Source organism: Protopterus annectens, chromosome 1.part2 (genome assembly GCF_019279795.1).
Source record: "Protopterus annectens isolate FY-2018-M chromosome 1.part2, PAN1.0, whole genome shotgun sequence".
Lineage (NCBI taxonomy): Eukaryota > Metazoa > Chordata > Ceratodontiformes > Protopteridae > Protopterus > Protopterus annectens.
The window spans coordinates 431,291,652-431,310,234 of NC_056727.1; the positions used below are offsets into that span (position 1 = coordinate 431,291,652).

At 36.2% G+C, this 18,583-nt stretch overlaps 1 protein-coding gene across 2 annotated transcripts in view; it reads right to left on the minus strand.

Moving 5' to 3' along the window:
* The window catches only part of SYNDIG1 (synapse differentiation inducing 1), a 1,645,835-nt gene that overhangs the window by 334,295 nt on the left and 1,292,957 nt on the right, over positions 1-18,583 (minus strand). For both annotated transcript variants that reach the window (XM_044056827.1, XM_044056834.1), the window contains exon 3: positions 9,827-10,381. In XM_044056827.1, coding sequence (XP_043912762.1) covers positions 9,827-10,306 — 480 coding nt within the window. In that variant the 5' untranslated portion in view covers positions 10,307-10,381. The remainder of the gene's footprint in view (positions 1-9,826; positions 10,382-18,583) is intronic.

Consider the following 18,583-nt stretch of genomic DNA (forward strand, 5'->3'; position numbering starts at 1 on the left):
GGCCAGTGGGGGCTTTTTGAATAATATTTCTTGTTTATTACATGAGGTGTTACTTCCATTGGTAATAAAATTGCCTTCTTATGTTAAAGATGTTTTTCAATTTCTGACAAAAGTCTATCAGACTATATGGAATGAGAAAATGTTTTTTGTAGTAGTAGACGTAGTTAGTCTCTATACTAGTATTAAACATCGTGATGGTATTAGAGCTATGAAATATTTTTTAGGTGAAAGTCCTATGGCTGAATATATTACTGAATTAATGATGATGTGCCTTCAAAATAATATATTTGAATTTGATGGTCAGTTATATAGGCAACAACAAGGAACAGCCATGGGGGCTCCATTTGCCCCGTGTTATGCTAACATGTTTATGGGCTTATTTGAACATGAATATATCTATACTAATCAATTTTTTCGTACACATGTTATACAGTATTATAGATACATAGACGATCTTATTTTTATCTGTAAAGGTGGTTATGACCTAGTGGATCAATTTATTAGTCAAATTAATGCGAACAATATAGGAATAAGATTTGATGGATTACAAAAAGGCATAAAAGTACATTTTTTGGATGTAGAATTAATAGGGGATAGTCACCGAAGTAAGGTAATTTCTAAAATATATAGGAAATTTCCTAGCAGCAATAATATATTGCATGGTGAAAGTTTTCACCCAGGGCACACTATGAAATCTATTCCATATACGGAATTTAATAGAATTAATAGATTGTGTAGTGAGAAAAGAGATAGAAATATTGAACTAGAAGACAGTTTTTTGAGATTTAAAGAGAGAGGATATGATGAAGTGTATCTTAGAGAGAGTTTAAATAAAGTATTAAACAGTGAGTCACTGAAATGTGGTCGGATATGGTATAATAATTATAAAAAGAGTGAGCAGGACAAAAATATTTATTTTACGACTACTTATTCAGTCATATCTGATGAAATTACAGATATGATCAAATCTAGTTGGAATATTATAAAGAAAGAAGTAGATTGTTTACAAAATAAGAAGTTATTATTTTCTTTTAATAGGGGAAGAAATATTAAAGATTTTATTGTACATAGTAGGTTTTACAGACCAAAACTGGAAATAATGGGAAGAATAAAGGAAAAGGGACAGCAATATGTGGTAGATGTAGTATTTGCAGTTTTGTTACACAAAAATTTGATAAAATTAATAATAAGAACTTTGAAACTAATGATAGTTTTACTTGTAATAGTCAAAAAGTTATATATTCAATCAAATGTACTTGTAATAAATTCTACATAGGGGAAACGAAAAGAAGTTTCGCTTGTAGAATAAAAGAACACATAAGGGACATTAAAAATTATAAATTGTCTAGTCCTGTGGCAGTACATTTTAATGAAGTACATAATGGAAGTGTGGAAGGTTTTCAGGCTACAATTTTAGATAGGTTAATATGTAAAAAGTTTATAACAGATGAACAAGTGAAACAATTATTAAGAAAAAAAGAGGCATTTTTGATTTTAAAATTTAATACTATGTATCCTGTGGGTCTGAATCAGGAATGCTTTTGGAAAAGCTTTGTATAAGTGGGTTAAACTGTGCTTTATGTTTTAATAAGGTTCAATTAACTATGTAATATAAGTTATTAATTCATTATTCAATTAAGTAGATGTGTATATAAACTGTGGTTCTTTCTTCATTTGATGTACTCTGTTAAAGGCTTGTTGGCCGAGGCGCTAGAGATTTTGTATTGCTGTTTGGTGAATAAATTTCCTTCCTTGGAATTGCTGGATTGCTGCTGCTGTGGTTTTTACCAATTTTGTTACTGCTGGTTGCTGTGGTTTATTAATTATGCCTTATTTATCTGTTGAAGAAGGTTCAGTTTCTTTAATTGGGTATTTAAGGAACCATTTGTTCTGTGAAGAAACAGAAGGTCAAAGAGGTTCGGTCTTCCATGGCTCAAAAGGCTTGACACAGATCACATTGGAGGGATTCTATAAAAACTTAGTACAAAGACAGAGCTACCAGTCTGTCCAGATAATTGAGTGTCTTGAGGTCACTAATCTTTTTTAGTTAGGAGTTTCTTGGGTCTTTCAAAGTGACTCACATGTTTCAATAAAGTCATGCCAAAAGGGGCATTTTACACAATAATGGGTCTGATGAGATATGAGAAAGGAAGACTTCTTCGGATCTAGAAGCAATGCATTTAGAAACTAAGTATGTCAGATATAAGCCCTTTTGAAGTGCAGTATTAAAGACAAAGTGGTCAAAGGACACGAGTTAGCAACAAGAGTTCCTAGATGCCCTACAACAGTGTTTGACTGGAGGAGTGTGTCACCTCTAAGGTATGATACGGAAATGTTTTCTTACCCAAAAGTAATTATACTATATTTTTCACATTTAATTTGAGACCACTCTTCCTGTACCAATTGTTAATATGGTCTAATCCATATTTCAGCAACTGTAAGTGAGTGAAAGACCAAATAATAACACCCAATTTACAGTCATGTGCAGTCTTAGACAATCAGATGGCGGGGATGCTGGCCTGAACGACTAAGAACTAGATGCCAAATAGGAGAGGGCCAGACGGTGAGCTCTATGATGTATCACTGGTAATTTTTGTCTCTCAAAAGTGGTACCTGCAACTTTAATCTCATGGATTCTGTCAGACAACCAGTTAGTAGGAGCAATGGGTCTCATAAAAAAGAATTTTCAGTCTTATTTAGAAATGCTACCAATGCATGTAACTCCATATAGATTGCAGGAGTCAATTCTGGGGACACTGCAAGTGCTATAAAAAGAACACTTTTGGCTAACATCAAAGACTGAAACAATACTAATTTTATGAACTTTAATGACACTTTGACCTAGGAATGGGGTCCATTCCTGTCATGGTATTAGAAACCCAAAAGACTTGAAGAAATTAATCCACAAGTAAGGCATCCAAAATATAGCATAAGCATACATATTCAGATTTATAAGTTTGTCAGTTACACATGCTAGTGGGAATAGTGTCAAAGGCCTTGATCAGATCCAGATATGCTATATGCACTTTGCAACTACTAACCAATCCTTTGGTAAATGTTTCAAAGACATTAACAAGATTAAAAAGGTAAGAACTGTATTTGACAAAACCAAACTGATAAGGCTCCAGTCTTTAGCGATTTTCAATGTCAAGGTTAATAAAGTCTGAGATATATTCTATAGCTTTACATATGAGACTACTGAGGCTTTGTATTTATAGTTACCGGGCTACATAGTTCATAGGTTCATTAGAAGATTACTAGGCTAACGGCTTAAGAGCCCTTACAAGCCAAGTCAATATAATCTGATTTTATTCAATATATATGGCCCTTAGTGGCAAGAGAATGGCATGGGTTTATGCCTATGCCTTGAGTATTTTACAGATTGCCCAATCCATAAGGGACAAAAACACCACCCCAGGTGTGAATTTGTGATTCTCCATCCATTGATCCAAACTGTATTTGAAGAGGGCAAATGAAGAGCTCTGCTTAATGACTGTAAGTGTGTGGATTTACAAATGACTCGGCATACAGAAATGCAACATTCGCACTGACAGTTTCCAATTACGTTACATAAGTTCCTCAGCTCAACAAATTATTTGAGCAAAAGTCCTACTGAGAAACGTGGGCGTGTACATCCTTCTAGGATGTGAATCTGCATTATGGCTAGGTTTAACAAGACACCTATCTGAGTTCAGTTGTATTATGCCTTTAGGTGATGCATTTTTAAAATAATGATATTGGGCCCAATTTTCAGTTCAGGTTAAGATAGACTAAGACAATAACAGTCAATATTTTAAAAACTTCAGGAAGTGACCACATCTATGACACAGAGTGAAACCAATCTCAGTCACAAGATCTTCAGGAAAATCATACTCTTGAGATGTTCTTCTTGGATCTATAGTTCTCTTTATTTATGAGGCAGATGAGTGCTGCTTTAGGTTATATTCTGAAAATTATGAAACCACTAGTCAACGTGAGGGACAGCTATGTTTAAGACGCTCAGCACACATAAAATGTCCACCAACACTCGTAGATATACCAAATACTTTTAATAAAATACCTGCAAGTCGGTAAGCGCTTTCAACAAATACACATTGGCTTCATCAGCCCGTAATAATAGTATTACGGTCTGATGAAGCCAATGTGTATTTGGTGAAAGTGCTTACTGACTTGCAAGTATTTTTTAAAAGTATTTTGTATATATACGAGTGTTGGTGGACATTTTATGTGTGCTGTGCTTCCTGCTGCAATACAGTGTTTTGTTTTACCTGGAATTTTATATATTGCTGGCTGGTTTACTCGTTGGGTGATTGTGTATACTATGTTTTTATTTAAGATACTGCTCATTTTCTTTGCATTCTGTCAGGTTATTGTGACCAACCACCTAACACTGTTTTAACCTCAATGGATGTTACATCACTCTACACAAACATCAGGCATGAAGATGGAATTGCTGCCTGCCTCAACTACTTGCAAGAGAAACAGATCATCATAGCATTACTCTAGGTGTAGTGGGACAAGTTAGTCTTTACTCTGATACACAACAATTTTCCTTTAATGGGAAACATTATGTTCAGACTATGGGCACTGCAAAGGGAACCAGAATGGCTCCACATTATGAAAACATCTTCATGGCAAAGCTAGAAAGGAATTTCTACAACACTGCACACATAGGCCACTCACTTATTTCCATTTTATTGATGACTTATTTATAATCTGGACACATAACACTGATTCCCTCAAATAATTCCACCAAGGGCTCAAAAGAATCCACTTATTTATTAAACTCTTCTTGAAGTACTTGACTTTAAGTGCAATCTTCCTTGATAATAAGGTAACTATACAAAATGGGACATTCAGACATGTGTCTACAGGGAACCAAGTGACAGACAGATATATCTGCAGAGAACCAGTAATCTTCCAAGCCACACAAAGAATTCAGTTATTTGCAGTCAAGCACCTCAATATCACTGCATTTAATTCTAATGAGGTAAAAAGAGACACACATAGTTGGCACAGCTGAAAGACACCATGCTTGCTCAAGGCCACTAAGCCAGAAAGTTTGATATATTTGTAGACAGAGTAATTCAGCAATCAGAATAACAACTGCTTCAGTATAAAGACATGAACTCCTGCGACAGTGCCCCACTAGTGACAACATATCATCCAGAACTTAAAAAACTGTACAAAATCATTAGGGACCTACAACCATGTTCAGTGAAGATGACAAGCTGACAAACATATTCAAGTACTCCCACTGCTGCCATTTAAACAACCACCAATCCTGAATAACCTTCTTGTCAGAAGCACCCCTTAACCAGAGCACAACATACTCCAGAATGGCACAAGCCCTGTAACCATCCAAGATGCAAACCATGTCACATGATTTGTACAGCTTCAAACATAACAATTTCAAAGAACAGACGTTTCAAAGTACAAGGCTCATTTACATGCACTTCCAAAAACGTGGTTTATCTAATCAAATGTTGAAAATGTTCAGAGGCAGGTTACATAGGAGAGACTGGCCAGCTACTCAGAATTAGGATTGATGCCCATAGATACACAATTACAAGTAAAATGTCTGACAAGCCAGTATCAGCACACTTTTCCCAGTCTGAAATCATTCTGTATTGATAAGACTGTTATAGCTCTTGTAGGAAATTTCCATACATCTTTGGAAAGAAGACCAAGGGGACTGAATTAATTCACTTGTTCAATCTAACAGTCAGTGGTACGAATCTGGATATTGGTTTTATGAGACAGTATAATGCTTAACTTTTCATTTTAAGCAGCTAACAGTGGACATAACGTACACTGAAGAGCAGCAAAATATTTTCTTTTCTGATAATGCATCATTTTTGATGAATTTACTTTGAATTCAAACTTCTAACTATTTCAGAATAACAGTTAACTGTCAAGGTTATCGGGGTCCATGTTTTATAACCTGTATTTTATTCATGATAAGAGAACAGTTACTTTTACATAAAGCAACATTGTGGTCAGGACAGTAGTAATCATAAACGTAGTCAGTAAGGCCTTAACCTTCAGACAGTTTTAACAGTATAACAAACTTATATCTAGTTGTGTTGTTCTTCAGAACCTTGGGCTGACATAAGAGCATTTTCTTCTCCCTCTCTCTTTATCTATTTCTCCAATTTAGCTAAACCACAGCCTGTTTAATGAATTAATTGCATACAATATCCATGAATTCTAATTCTCTGTCTTATTCTCTTGGTAGTCCCAGCCTTTCTTATCATTGTGAACTGGACATTACTACTAATTCATATTTCCTGTTAACCAGAACTTGTATCTCACAAAGGTTGCTTCTTTAGAGAGATGAACAACTTACAAATTATAATTTCTTGTTTTCCTTTTGTGGATTTAACTAATCTCCCTACGCATGCCTTGTTTTATGATTTATTGTTTCAATAAATGTTAGAGCAGTTTCTCTGAGTGTTTTCTCTGCTAAATGAACACTAACTACAGTGTAACATGCCAAACTTTGCTTTTTAAAGCATTTCATGATCCTGTTCTACAGTTCCAGTCTTTTCCTCTCTCGCTCCCTCTCTCTCATAAATGCACACACACACACACACACACACACACACACACACACACACACACGCACATGCGCACACACGCACACATGCACACACGCACATGCACACACGCACACACTCACACAGGCACACGCGCACACGTGCACACAGGCACACATGCACACACACACACACACACACACACACACACACACACACACACACACACACACACACACACACACACACACACACACACACACCTTGTCTCTCAGGTGTAGTATGAGATGCATTATTTTCACACTAGCATTTTTCAAGACTTCTTTTTAGCCAATTTGAAATAAATAACAAACTTCCCTTTCTAGGCACAAGTGCATATTTAAGCACTGTATTTAACATCAATGAATTAATAACTCCTAACAAATGGCCCATGTCAGCTTGACTAATTGCAAACCCTTAGAAAGGGTAATTCTAATGCTATTGGATTTGAGGATATGCATTCTGTTCATCAGAGTGGAGTCTGAAAATGCCTTGTATGCCAGACAGAGATCACCTCTCAACAGCATGTAGGAGAAATAATAGGACTTTACGATGGTCTGCATAGTACATGTTATTTACTACCTGTATTCACTGTGTGAGGAGCCTTAATTATTAATTTGTCTACATTTTGTATTAATTTAATTTTTAACTTTGAGCACTATGTCTACTTTCTCTGCATGCAGTGTATATTTTCACTACAATATTTTGATTAATATATACTTCACTGTCACAAATACAGCATTTTCTGCTCAACAAGGCTATTTCTTCCCAGTCTTCTTGAAGTCAAATTAAATTTAGTAAATTTTGTAATTTGTTTGCCACATTTAACAATATATCCATTTCCACTACCAGGTCATTTAACATGTTTGTCCTTAATTTTTCAAAATTACACAACATTTACTACTGATTAAATTCTTTAAGAATGCCTCCAGAATCAACAATTTAATTTCTGAAGCAAAAGATGTCTTTTGCGCTGATAATATTATAAAACATGAAATTTGTCTAATACTTGCAAACTTCTTCTCTCTTCTTTTGATGTTGATACCCAGTCTCTCCTTAAAATACAAAACACATGTAGTTTCCAATCTGACATATACTAGTACTCTTAACATTTTCTGTGTTAATATCTTCACCTCACAACATATGCCCCCATAACAACTGCCTACTAGGCAGTGACTTTAAGTTTGAAATGTATATTAAGGTCAGCACAGTACATCTTTAAGCATACACCCTCATCTCATATAATCTCAGAATGGCACCCTATTGAAATGTCAGCACTTGAAATGCCTAGTGCTGAAAAGCTGGAAAAAAAAGACTGAAAACCCGGAGAAGAGCAAATCTTAAAAAACGCTCTTCTCATTAAAACATAATTTTGTGCAGGAGGGCAACCCCTCCTGTGCACTCCATGTGTCCTGAACGTATATAAACCATCTCCAAGATCACCAGTCCTAACAGAAAGGGGAATATTCCAAGAAATGGCTTCTCTGACTTAATATATATATAATTCCATTCTTTTGGCCATTCAGTCTCCGCATTTTGCGACTCACTCTGGCAGATGCTGACATTTCAATATGCAACCCTTTTAAAAGCTGCACATGCAGCCTGCAAACAGCAATTTCTGGTAATATACAGCTTTCACTAACACCGTCATTATGCTGATTCTCAGGTTTGGTCTTCTTTTTCCATGTTCTTTTCCCTTCTACTGTATAACAGTCTCTGACATCACTTCTTTGGCATCACTGCTAACGCTATATGGTAACTTGATGACAATTCTGTCTATTAAGACTAGTCACAGTCCAACAATTGTTCTGTTTTTGAATCAGTGCTCATTAGTGCATGGACAGACTTTTTCCCCACTCCTGCAGTGGACTGGCCAGCATTATTTATGTTAAATTTCTTTTCCACACTCTGTAGTTATCTGTTGAGTTATCATCCTGTTCTGTACAATTATCCACTCTCTGGTGCATACAATAAGACAGTAGGTGAATATCCCATGTCAGGTATGCCAAATTTCCACCAGAGTGTATAAATACCACCTTTGACCTCCCACTTAAATAGGCTATTGGACTATTGAGGCTAATGTTGTCAATAAAAAGTTTAAAAAGTAGGCAGTTATAGCTCATTTTGTATGAAAATGAGCTGAACTTTCATATTTTAAATCTGTTTGCCTCACTGATCAGTTTTAATGAGGTGCTCAGACTGACACAATAACAGACTAGAAATGTGAAGTCACTTAGGTGATATAGTGATGCAATGGTTAATGGCTAAGTCCCCATCTGAAAATATAAGATACTTATTATGAATAAAATGTTGCTTATGAACCTCATACAGATAGTGCTCAGGTTCTTTTCTCCTTATGTAACGTACCTGTATGCAGCTGTCTTCTACTGTATTAATGTAATCTAACCCTTTGTTCATAATATTGTGCTTGTTGCCCTACTGCTACTTAATAAAACATTTAATAAGTACTAATGGAAATATTGATTTCTTGTATATAATATGGCATTTTGTACCTTTAATTTTCCTTGTTAGTTTCTAAAGGAAATAACTCACAGAAGAGAAAATGTTGTTTAATAAATTTATTAATAACCCAACGTCTATACACTTTAAAGAAAATATTTTGAAGCACATTCTTCTTCTAAGCTAAAGTATTATTATTTTTGTTGTTCATATTACAAACCAAAACAAAATTAATCATGTACTTAATAATTAAGCAAACTGATTAAAGGCACAAAAGTTCAAAAGCATTTACTATATTAAAACAATGCTTTTAGCAGACAACATTAGTAAAGCCACGTGTAGCAGGCACCGAGAATTTATGTCATATAGCTTGTTCCCTGAATTCTGAAAGTAAGGATGGTTTATGTGCAAACTGAATCATTAATTTTGATTTGTACTTGGAAAACTAAAACATGCAATGTGGTCACTGACACTATCACACAGTTTCTAAGCAGCATAATTCATTTGAAAAGTATCACTAATGGAACATTTCTGTATTTTGGTTCATGGTTTATTGCAACATGTTTTTATGATTCAGAACTGAAGACAAAAGTGGCACTCCCTGACTTCATATGAAAGTCTTAGTAGCATTATGCAGTTTAAGAAACAAAAGCAAGCCAGATCTGAAAGAATATACTGCAATGTATAATTACAGGTGCATTGCATACATTTGTTACAATTTTCTTTGACTGATTTACGCAAAGTACACCCTCATGACCATTATATTTTTGCACAGAAACATCACTGACCTCTAACTCTTGAAAATCATCTTCTTCATCCACATCATATGACAGGGTACGGATTTTGATATCATCAGCTGACAGGTCAGCAAAGTTGCTATCTGGGTAGTCAAAACCATCTTTGGTGGGTGACCTATCTTCAATAAATGTTGTTTCACAGCAGTCAGAACTGAGATTCTCACTCCAGGATCGTAATAGGTTTTCAGAATACAAGATGATATTTGGACGGTAATGAGATTCCACTGTCTGCTGGAGTGTGCTGGGGTCAAGCAGTTGTTGTACCGCATCATTTGTACCATTTTCTATACAGCTTTTGGGTGAAAGATTTGTAACTATGTGTCCTTGGTACTGAGGTGCTGAGTACACAGATAGCAGACCATCCTTTTTGTCTGTTATAAGGTTCCTTGTATTTATCAAACCATTCTTTTTCCCAGGTTCTGTAGTTTTATTGGGTGCCAGAACACAATGCTGTTCAGTTATGGCTTCCATCTTGTTTCTTCCGTGCTGTTACTGACCAGCAGATTAATATGATGATCACATTAGTCTAACTGTTCCTCCAACATCCTGAAGATAGAAAACAATACATTGTAAAAAAGTGACAGAGCATTCCTTTTCCAAGACAAAATAAAATAATATTGTTTCATATCTAAATTCTCAATAGAATTAGCAATCATAAAGTGAAAACAAAACAAAACTACAGTGAACAGTCACAAGTGAACTGTCCAACTAATCTCATACAGCTACAGGGAAAAAAACAACTCCAGTGAAAATCACAAACATAGCAATTATACAGACTATTATGATATATACCATGTTAAAGACCTAACAATTTAACATATTCTGTTAACATAACATGAATAATAAAATGAACTGCATGAAAAATAGTTTTATTTTTTAAAGTTATCTTTCATTCAATGAGATTTAACTAGAACATACATTTATTTATTTACTTACTTTGTCAATAGCTTCAACAAATATACAAAGAATATTAAAATTAGTAAGACACAAAACTGGTTAAATGCTGACATTTGAATTCAGCAACACTTTACCCTTAGTGACTGTCCTTAGTCCTTACTTGTGCTGGCAGAAAGGGGCATCATCATAAGGTCTGCTCTCAGACAGTACCTTGGAAATTTGTTCTAGATACTGCTACTGTTATTTGAGAAATAGCATGCACAGCATCTCCTAATTGCATGAAGCAGGAGGGGTCAGGGGTGTGTAAACCACAGATATGAGTGTTACTGCTGAAGAACTGGCAACGACACACACACACACACACACACACACACACACACACACACACACACACACACATAATTTATTCATCAAAAGTGAGTAGCCATTTCCATTTAGCATCAAAACCCCCATGGCTCCCGCATGCATAGCAGAGACACATGGTAGATACATCCCCTATCCTCCTCAACTCATATTAGTACCCAGCCTCCTAAAGTAACCTCTGTGACTGCCTTTGCTCTCATGTTCATTGTGGTTTTGATGTGACCCCTCCACAACCCTGGCCGTTTATACAACCAGGCCCCAGTGGGAATTAGTACCCCCTGTTACTCCTCCTGCCCTCCCATCAGTAGTCAGAGTCCCAGATATCTGCCCCCTCTTAATAATAACAGCTGTAGTACACAGCCTTTTCTCATCAGTGTCTACAAACTCTCTTTAACCACACTGCTAGCAAAGGTACACCTACATAACATATCAAGGACTGAATCCATCTGATGACCCACTCTCCCAGCCTTTGAGTGGCCTGTCTTGTAAACCTTTCTCCCTTCTCAGGTAAGAACAGTGTTCCCTATCCAGGCTCTCACCCTGGCCAGAGATAGCTGCCTCGATCCAAATCATCCTAGTCTGACAGTGATTACGATCAGCTTCCACCTGTTAGCAGGTGTCACCAGTCAAATACTAATACTGCCTTCAAATGGCAGGACAGGCATCAGCCACTGTTAATAGCCTGGCCAGTTACTAATCCCCATCCAGGCTGTTCAGATTCACATAAAGATGCACTGTATTAGAAGATATCAATGGCACACTACAGTAATGTTAATGAGGTACATCATGATCCAGGTCATGGACTGTACCTTTCTACATTATAAGAGGTCTTCAGTTTGGCATAAAACACGCAAAAAAACTTACACCCCCTCAAAATCATACTCATACTGACATCATCATCACTATCTGCCAGGTAGTTTACAATGAAGTCTATGATACAAAGTGCTGACTCTGGTCCTTTCTGACTCTGTCCTAAGAGTTTTGTACAATAACTATGAATGTCTGCTTAATGTGGGCAGGCACAGATGAAGAGAATTTACATGACTTACTTTCAGGTCCTGTAAACAGTAATACCATTGATATGTGATCCCCACAGAATACCTACCCATTAAGCATGCTTACAACCTTATATTAGAAGATGTCACAGTCTTAATTTTGGCACAGCGGTGCAGTGGTTAACATGTTCATCTCACAGCAAGAGGTTCTCTAGTTGAATTCTTGGCTGAGGCCCCTTCTGTGTGGAGTCTGCATTTCCTCCCTGCATTCATGTGGGTTTCCTCCGGGTACTCTGGTTTTCTCCCACATTCCAAAGATATGCATCTAGAGAATTTCTCCCTGGGCCTCCACTGAAAACAGGCTCTGTCCTAGTCGGACTTTCCAGGTCAAGAAATGTTAAATAAATAAAGTCTAGCATCTATTCCATGAGGGAATCAACTACTCTTATAACTTGTTGCTTTTAATTAACATAAATAAATACAATGTAATGCATGTGGTTTATAGACAATGATTGTTCCTTCAAACTGAAAATATCCAAATAAAAAGATTCCATTACTGACTGTGCAAAGAAATGTTTATATATATATATATATACATATATATATTTATAATATATGTATATATATCTATATATATATATATATATATATATATACATATATATATATATATGCATATTTATATATATATATATATATATATATATATATATATATATATATGTATATTTATATATATATATATATATATATATATATATATACATATATATAGATAGATAGATAGATACACATACACAAACATACACATACAGTGAGACCATATGAAATAAGTGGACTATACAATAATATAGCTCTTGATAATAATAAAAATATTTTCTAGCTGTATAAGTGACTTCAGTGTGTGTACAAGTGTGTGTGTGTGTGTGTGTGTGTGTGTGTGTGTGTGTGTGTGTGTGTGTGTGTGTGTGTGTGTGTGTGTGTGTGTGTGGAGTCTCAGTCATGTTTTCAGAAAAAGGTTACCTGTCACGTGGTTGAATGACAATTTTGTGTTGAAATGACAGAAAGTCTATGTAGCTGAATGTCCAATTAATTGAAAATCCACTCCATTGAATGTTGCATAGTCACACCTTCTTCTATGATGCAGCAGTAGAATATGTACAGATGTATAAAGGAGCTTTGTCTACTGATTGGTGTTACCTTTATATAACCATTCATAGCATTAGTATATTTAACCAGGGATGTGGGGGAAAAGCCCTTTACATATGGGTGCAGAATACCTTTCTGATATATTTCCTCTTGGGTGATTTTTACAGTAGGATGCGTCAATTAAACTGACATTCAGCTATTTGAATTCGGTCATTTAGGATTCAACCAAATAGGAATTCAACAAAGTGACATATAACCGTGTGTGTATATGTGTGTGTGTATTGCATAGGGTCCCTATCACTTGATCGAGTTTTCAGAAACTCAAACTCCATATGGTTGCGACCAAATGACTGAATTTTTGAAAACTCAAAGCTTTTGAATGGAGATCACGGTACTGCAAGGATAGGGAAATTTACCCTTTTCCTGACTGTTGTGCAATCTCAGAGTTGGTATACATAATTTTCAGGGTGTGGGAGGGGTGCAGCAAAAATGTAAAAAAGGTAGATTTTTGTGGGATTTTTTTTTATTTTTGAGTTTAAGGAAACTCGATTTTATGGACTCTTCAAAATTTTTTCCAAGTTTACAAAAAGTTGATCATCTGACATAGAGAGAGTGTGTGTGTGTGTGTGTGTGTGTGTGTGTGTGTGTGTGTGTGTGTGTAAATATATATATATATATAGGTTTACTATCATTTTTGCGAACAACAATCAGACGGTGGGTATTATGCTGAAAGTCAGATTGTCATTCAGAAAATGTGAAATGTATTGCAAAGTTAATCACACTTAGGCAAATGTAATAGTGCTTTCGCATAAGTGTGTTCGACAAACTGTATGGAGATCGCAGTACAGTGAGGTTTGGAAATCCATCCATATCCACTGTAGTGTACTCTCGGAGTTGGAATATGTTGTTAGCAGGGGGTATGGGGGGGTGCAACCAACCACAGCCCACCACAGAGGGGTGCTTGCCCCCCTGCCAAAGCATGAGATGTTGTACAGGAGTTTCATTTACATAAGCTCCTATATGGATATCACTTAATGTTTTTGAAGACAATGTCGACTCTGCTGAGTCAATCAGCTGAATCGACATTGTGACTCGGTCATGATTCCAGTTTCAATGGTTTACTTTGAAATTGCAAATGGAAATTGTTTTGGCTTTCACAATTTCGATAGTAAATCATATATATATATATATATATATATATATATATATATATATATATATATATATATATATATATATATATATATATATATATATATATATATATGTATGTATATATATGTGTATATATATATATATATATATATATATATATATGTATATATACAAAGCATTCTATAGCTATGTCAAGAATCTCAATGGCAGCACCCAGATCTGCTCTGAGTTACAGCACAATGGCACAAAAATTACAGACCCAACTGATATTGCCAATATCCTGACAGATATGTTCAGTGCTAACTTTACCCACCTCTCACCCCCTAAAGGGCCACATCTATACAGGAAGAATGCAGAGCCCCTGTAATCACAACTTCACAGGTAAAAGCAGCACTTTCTAAAGCCAAGAACACAGCATCCATGGGACTGGACAACATCCCAGGCTGCTTTTTACACAAACTTCAGAACAAACTGGCTCCCCACCTAAGCACCATGTTCAATCATAGCCTCACATCAGGCTTTGGGCCCACTGAATGGTGCACAGCAACAGTTATTCCACTTCACAAAGGGGGAGCCACCATTGATCCTGGGAACTATCACCCTATTAGCCTGACGAGCCTCGTCTGCACAGCCATGGAACGTATCATCATGGAATTCATAAACAAAGACATTGGTATCCTCCAAACTCTGGACCCCACCCAGTTCAGGTTTGTAAAAGGCAGATCTTGCCTCCCGAACCTGATTGACTTCTTTGAGGCAGTCCCCAAGGCCATAAACGAGGGTAAGGTGGTTCACACAGCCTATTTTGACCTCGCCAAGGCTTTCGACACCATCCCCCATTCTGGAATTATAGCTAAACTCACTAAACTAGGTATAAATCCCTATGTCACAAGATAGGTTGCTAACTGGCTCACTGACAGAACCCACACTGTAAAAGTAGCAGACTTCAAACCAGTGACAAGTGGAGTACCACAGGGTTCAGTCCTGGCACCTCTCCTGTTTGGTATCTACTTCTCTGAAGTACAGGCTAACACAGAAGGCCTCTGGCTAACGAAGTTCGCAGATGACTGCAAACTAGGAGCTATAATCAAGTCCCCAAATGATGTGGACATCCTACAGAAGGGCCTCACTGAGACAGATGCCTGGTGTCAGAGCCATGGCCTCAAGCTCAGTGCCAAAAAGTGCATTGTTATCCCCTTTGGTAAAAACTCTGTACCCAAGAACTACCACATAGGTGGCAGTCTTTTTAACACCGAATGTGTAATAAGAGACCTTGGGACCCAGGTGGACAGTAGTTTCTCCTTTGATAATTACATTGCCACAGTAGTCAGGAAATCCTTCTACATAGCACATCTCATCACAAAAGGGTTCTCATCCAGGAAAAAAGAGGTCACTGTTCCCCTCTACTCGACACTCATTAGACGCATAATAGAGTACAACGCCCCTTTTGGAATGTACCTCACAAGACATCTGCAGCAGCTGGAAAGGCCACAGAAGTACCTCACAAAGGGAATTACTGGCCTCAAACTGGTGCCCTACACTGATCGTCTCAAAAAACTCCAGCTTTACTCTGTAGCATATCCCCTACTCCGAGGTGATCTCTGCCTAACATATAAAGCTATGTCAAACCCAGAGCTGTTGGACATGCTACACCTAAAGAAATCCCAATCCCTTCGAGCTACACGATCCAGGGACCAAAACCTTGTCACCACAATAAACAGGACTTGTTGGAGGGATAGATTCCTATCCCAGAGACTTCCCATACTTTGGAATAAGCTACCCATCTATTTCAAGCAAAGTTCCTTATTAACAATCTTCAAGAAAAATCTTGATGAGTGGATGGGAAATAGAAAATACACCCGGGGATCACTTCTGTGTCTCTGCTCGACAGGGGCACAGGAAATTAACTTTCTTGGTTTGGTGTAAGCCAGGGAACTTTGTTGGCAAGGCTTACTTAGGCCATTGGGCCGATAGCCTAGTACCTACCTATGAACCTATACATATATTTATATATACATATATATACATATATATATATATATATATATATATATATATATATATACATATATACATACATACACATATACATATACATGCATATATATAATATATATATATGTATAAATATATATATATATATATATATATATATATATATCTATATATATATATATATATCTATATATATATATATATATATAGATATATATAGATATTTATAGATATATACATACATACATATATAAATCTATTTCAGAAGACTGAAAAACCAAAAGTCTGCATCTCAAAATACTGAAAACATTTTAAATGTAGGGGGAGCAAGTACACCTGCATCCCTCACATGGAAGGCTGCTCCCCCACACCACCTCTTAATTATATATGCCAACTCCAATATCGCACACAACAGTGGAGAGGGTGCAAATTCCATCATTCAGTATTTTCAGTTTTCAGTATTTCGAGATTCAAACTTTTGTTTTTTATAGTCTTCTGAAGTAGACCCATATATATAAATATATATATATATATATATATATATATATATATATATATATATATATATATATATATATATATATAGATATATGTGTGTGTGTGTGTGTGTGTGTGTGTAATACACATATGTGTGGGTGTATGTTGCTCTGTTGAAAAAGCAATTACATCAAACAACTTATCCAGCAGAAAACAAAAAGTTGTGGCTCCCCACACTCCCTGCTAACTGTATCCGTATCTCTCTGTATATACATATACATGCATACATACATATATCAACTCGGAGGTTGTACTATAGCGGAGAAAGGGCAAATTCCTTTATTCCCGCTGTACTGAGAGCTCACACAATAGCAAAGCCATCACATTGGAGAAGCTGATTTTGATCATCCATGCTGGGTTCTTTTCACATTCGACAGTCTACCATGAGACAACTTAGTCTGTCAGCCGTGGATGGATGGATAGATGGTTATACTGATAGATAGACAGATATTATTGCATTGATTGAGAATTGTTTGATGACTTTGCTAGACACTCAGAGGCAAGTTAACAATGCACATGGACTAGAAAAGCTACAGGTAGTGTTTTGACCTCATTTTAAAGCCAAAAATAGAAAACGACTTTATTCTTTTGCACTTATGTCACCTGTCAGTTTCTGCAGTTTTCAGTAGGATTTAAACAAGTTTAGCTTGTTTTATTTTGTTTTCCCTGCATAAATTGAAGTGTTGTATCTGTACAACTGCCTGACTGAATTTAATTGCTGTGTTGTTTCCCTGTGCTAAATTTACTTGTTTCTCCCATTTTAGTTGTCTCTGCAATTTCTAGTAGTATTAAAACAATATAATTTTTTGAGCATGCATTTTGTTTTCTTTGCTGGTAATTGAAGTGTGTTGTACAGTTGCCTAATCTGTATTTGCTCCATTTTTTCACTATTTATAAGTTAGCTGCTAATGCAGATTTTACTGTATTGTAGGCAGTCAGAGAAATACTGGTGATTATTCTGTGAGAGAGGACAGGCTGCTTCTATTTCTTGGATGCAAGCATTACTTGCTGGAACTAAAAGTTGCTTAAAAGCTGCCTTATCTTTGCTTTGTCTGAGTTATTAGCTCAGCTACATTGCACTTTGCACAGTTAATAGACATGCACTCAGAATGAAGATTTATTCCTGTCAGTCTAGTCAGAGAAGAGCCCATTAACAGGCCATATAACAAGCGCTACCTCTTTATTTAGGATCAAGTTAAATTACTGTAAGTTGCTTCTACCTTGGTAGAGCACCTTTAATAGTTAGTATGATACTACAAATGTGCAGATAAATCTTATAACACTGACTGTTCAGATACATCTTATAGGTACACCTTATATGCGTAAATTCCTACACTTTGGGACTAAATGAAGCGTCACCCAAATCGTCTCCTTCAGTTTCTAGCATTTTTACACTTGACATCTTCATGCAATGTAGCAACTGCCTGATGCCCACAGACAATCAGCTACTGCATCACAAACTACAAGTGAAAGATGCAAATATTTAATTAAAATAGAAGCATCACTCTCACAAAAAACACAATCTGTGAGAAACACACATGGAGAATTAACATATACTCAGGCAGTAAAAAAGGTACTGTTGTAACCTCCAAAGAAAAATAAGACCAGATCTCAGTGTAAATTAAAAAACACAACACGTAATACACTATCCAGAAAT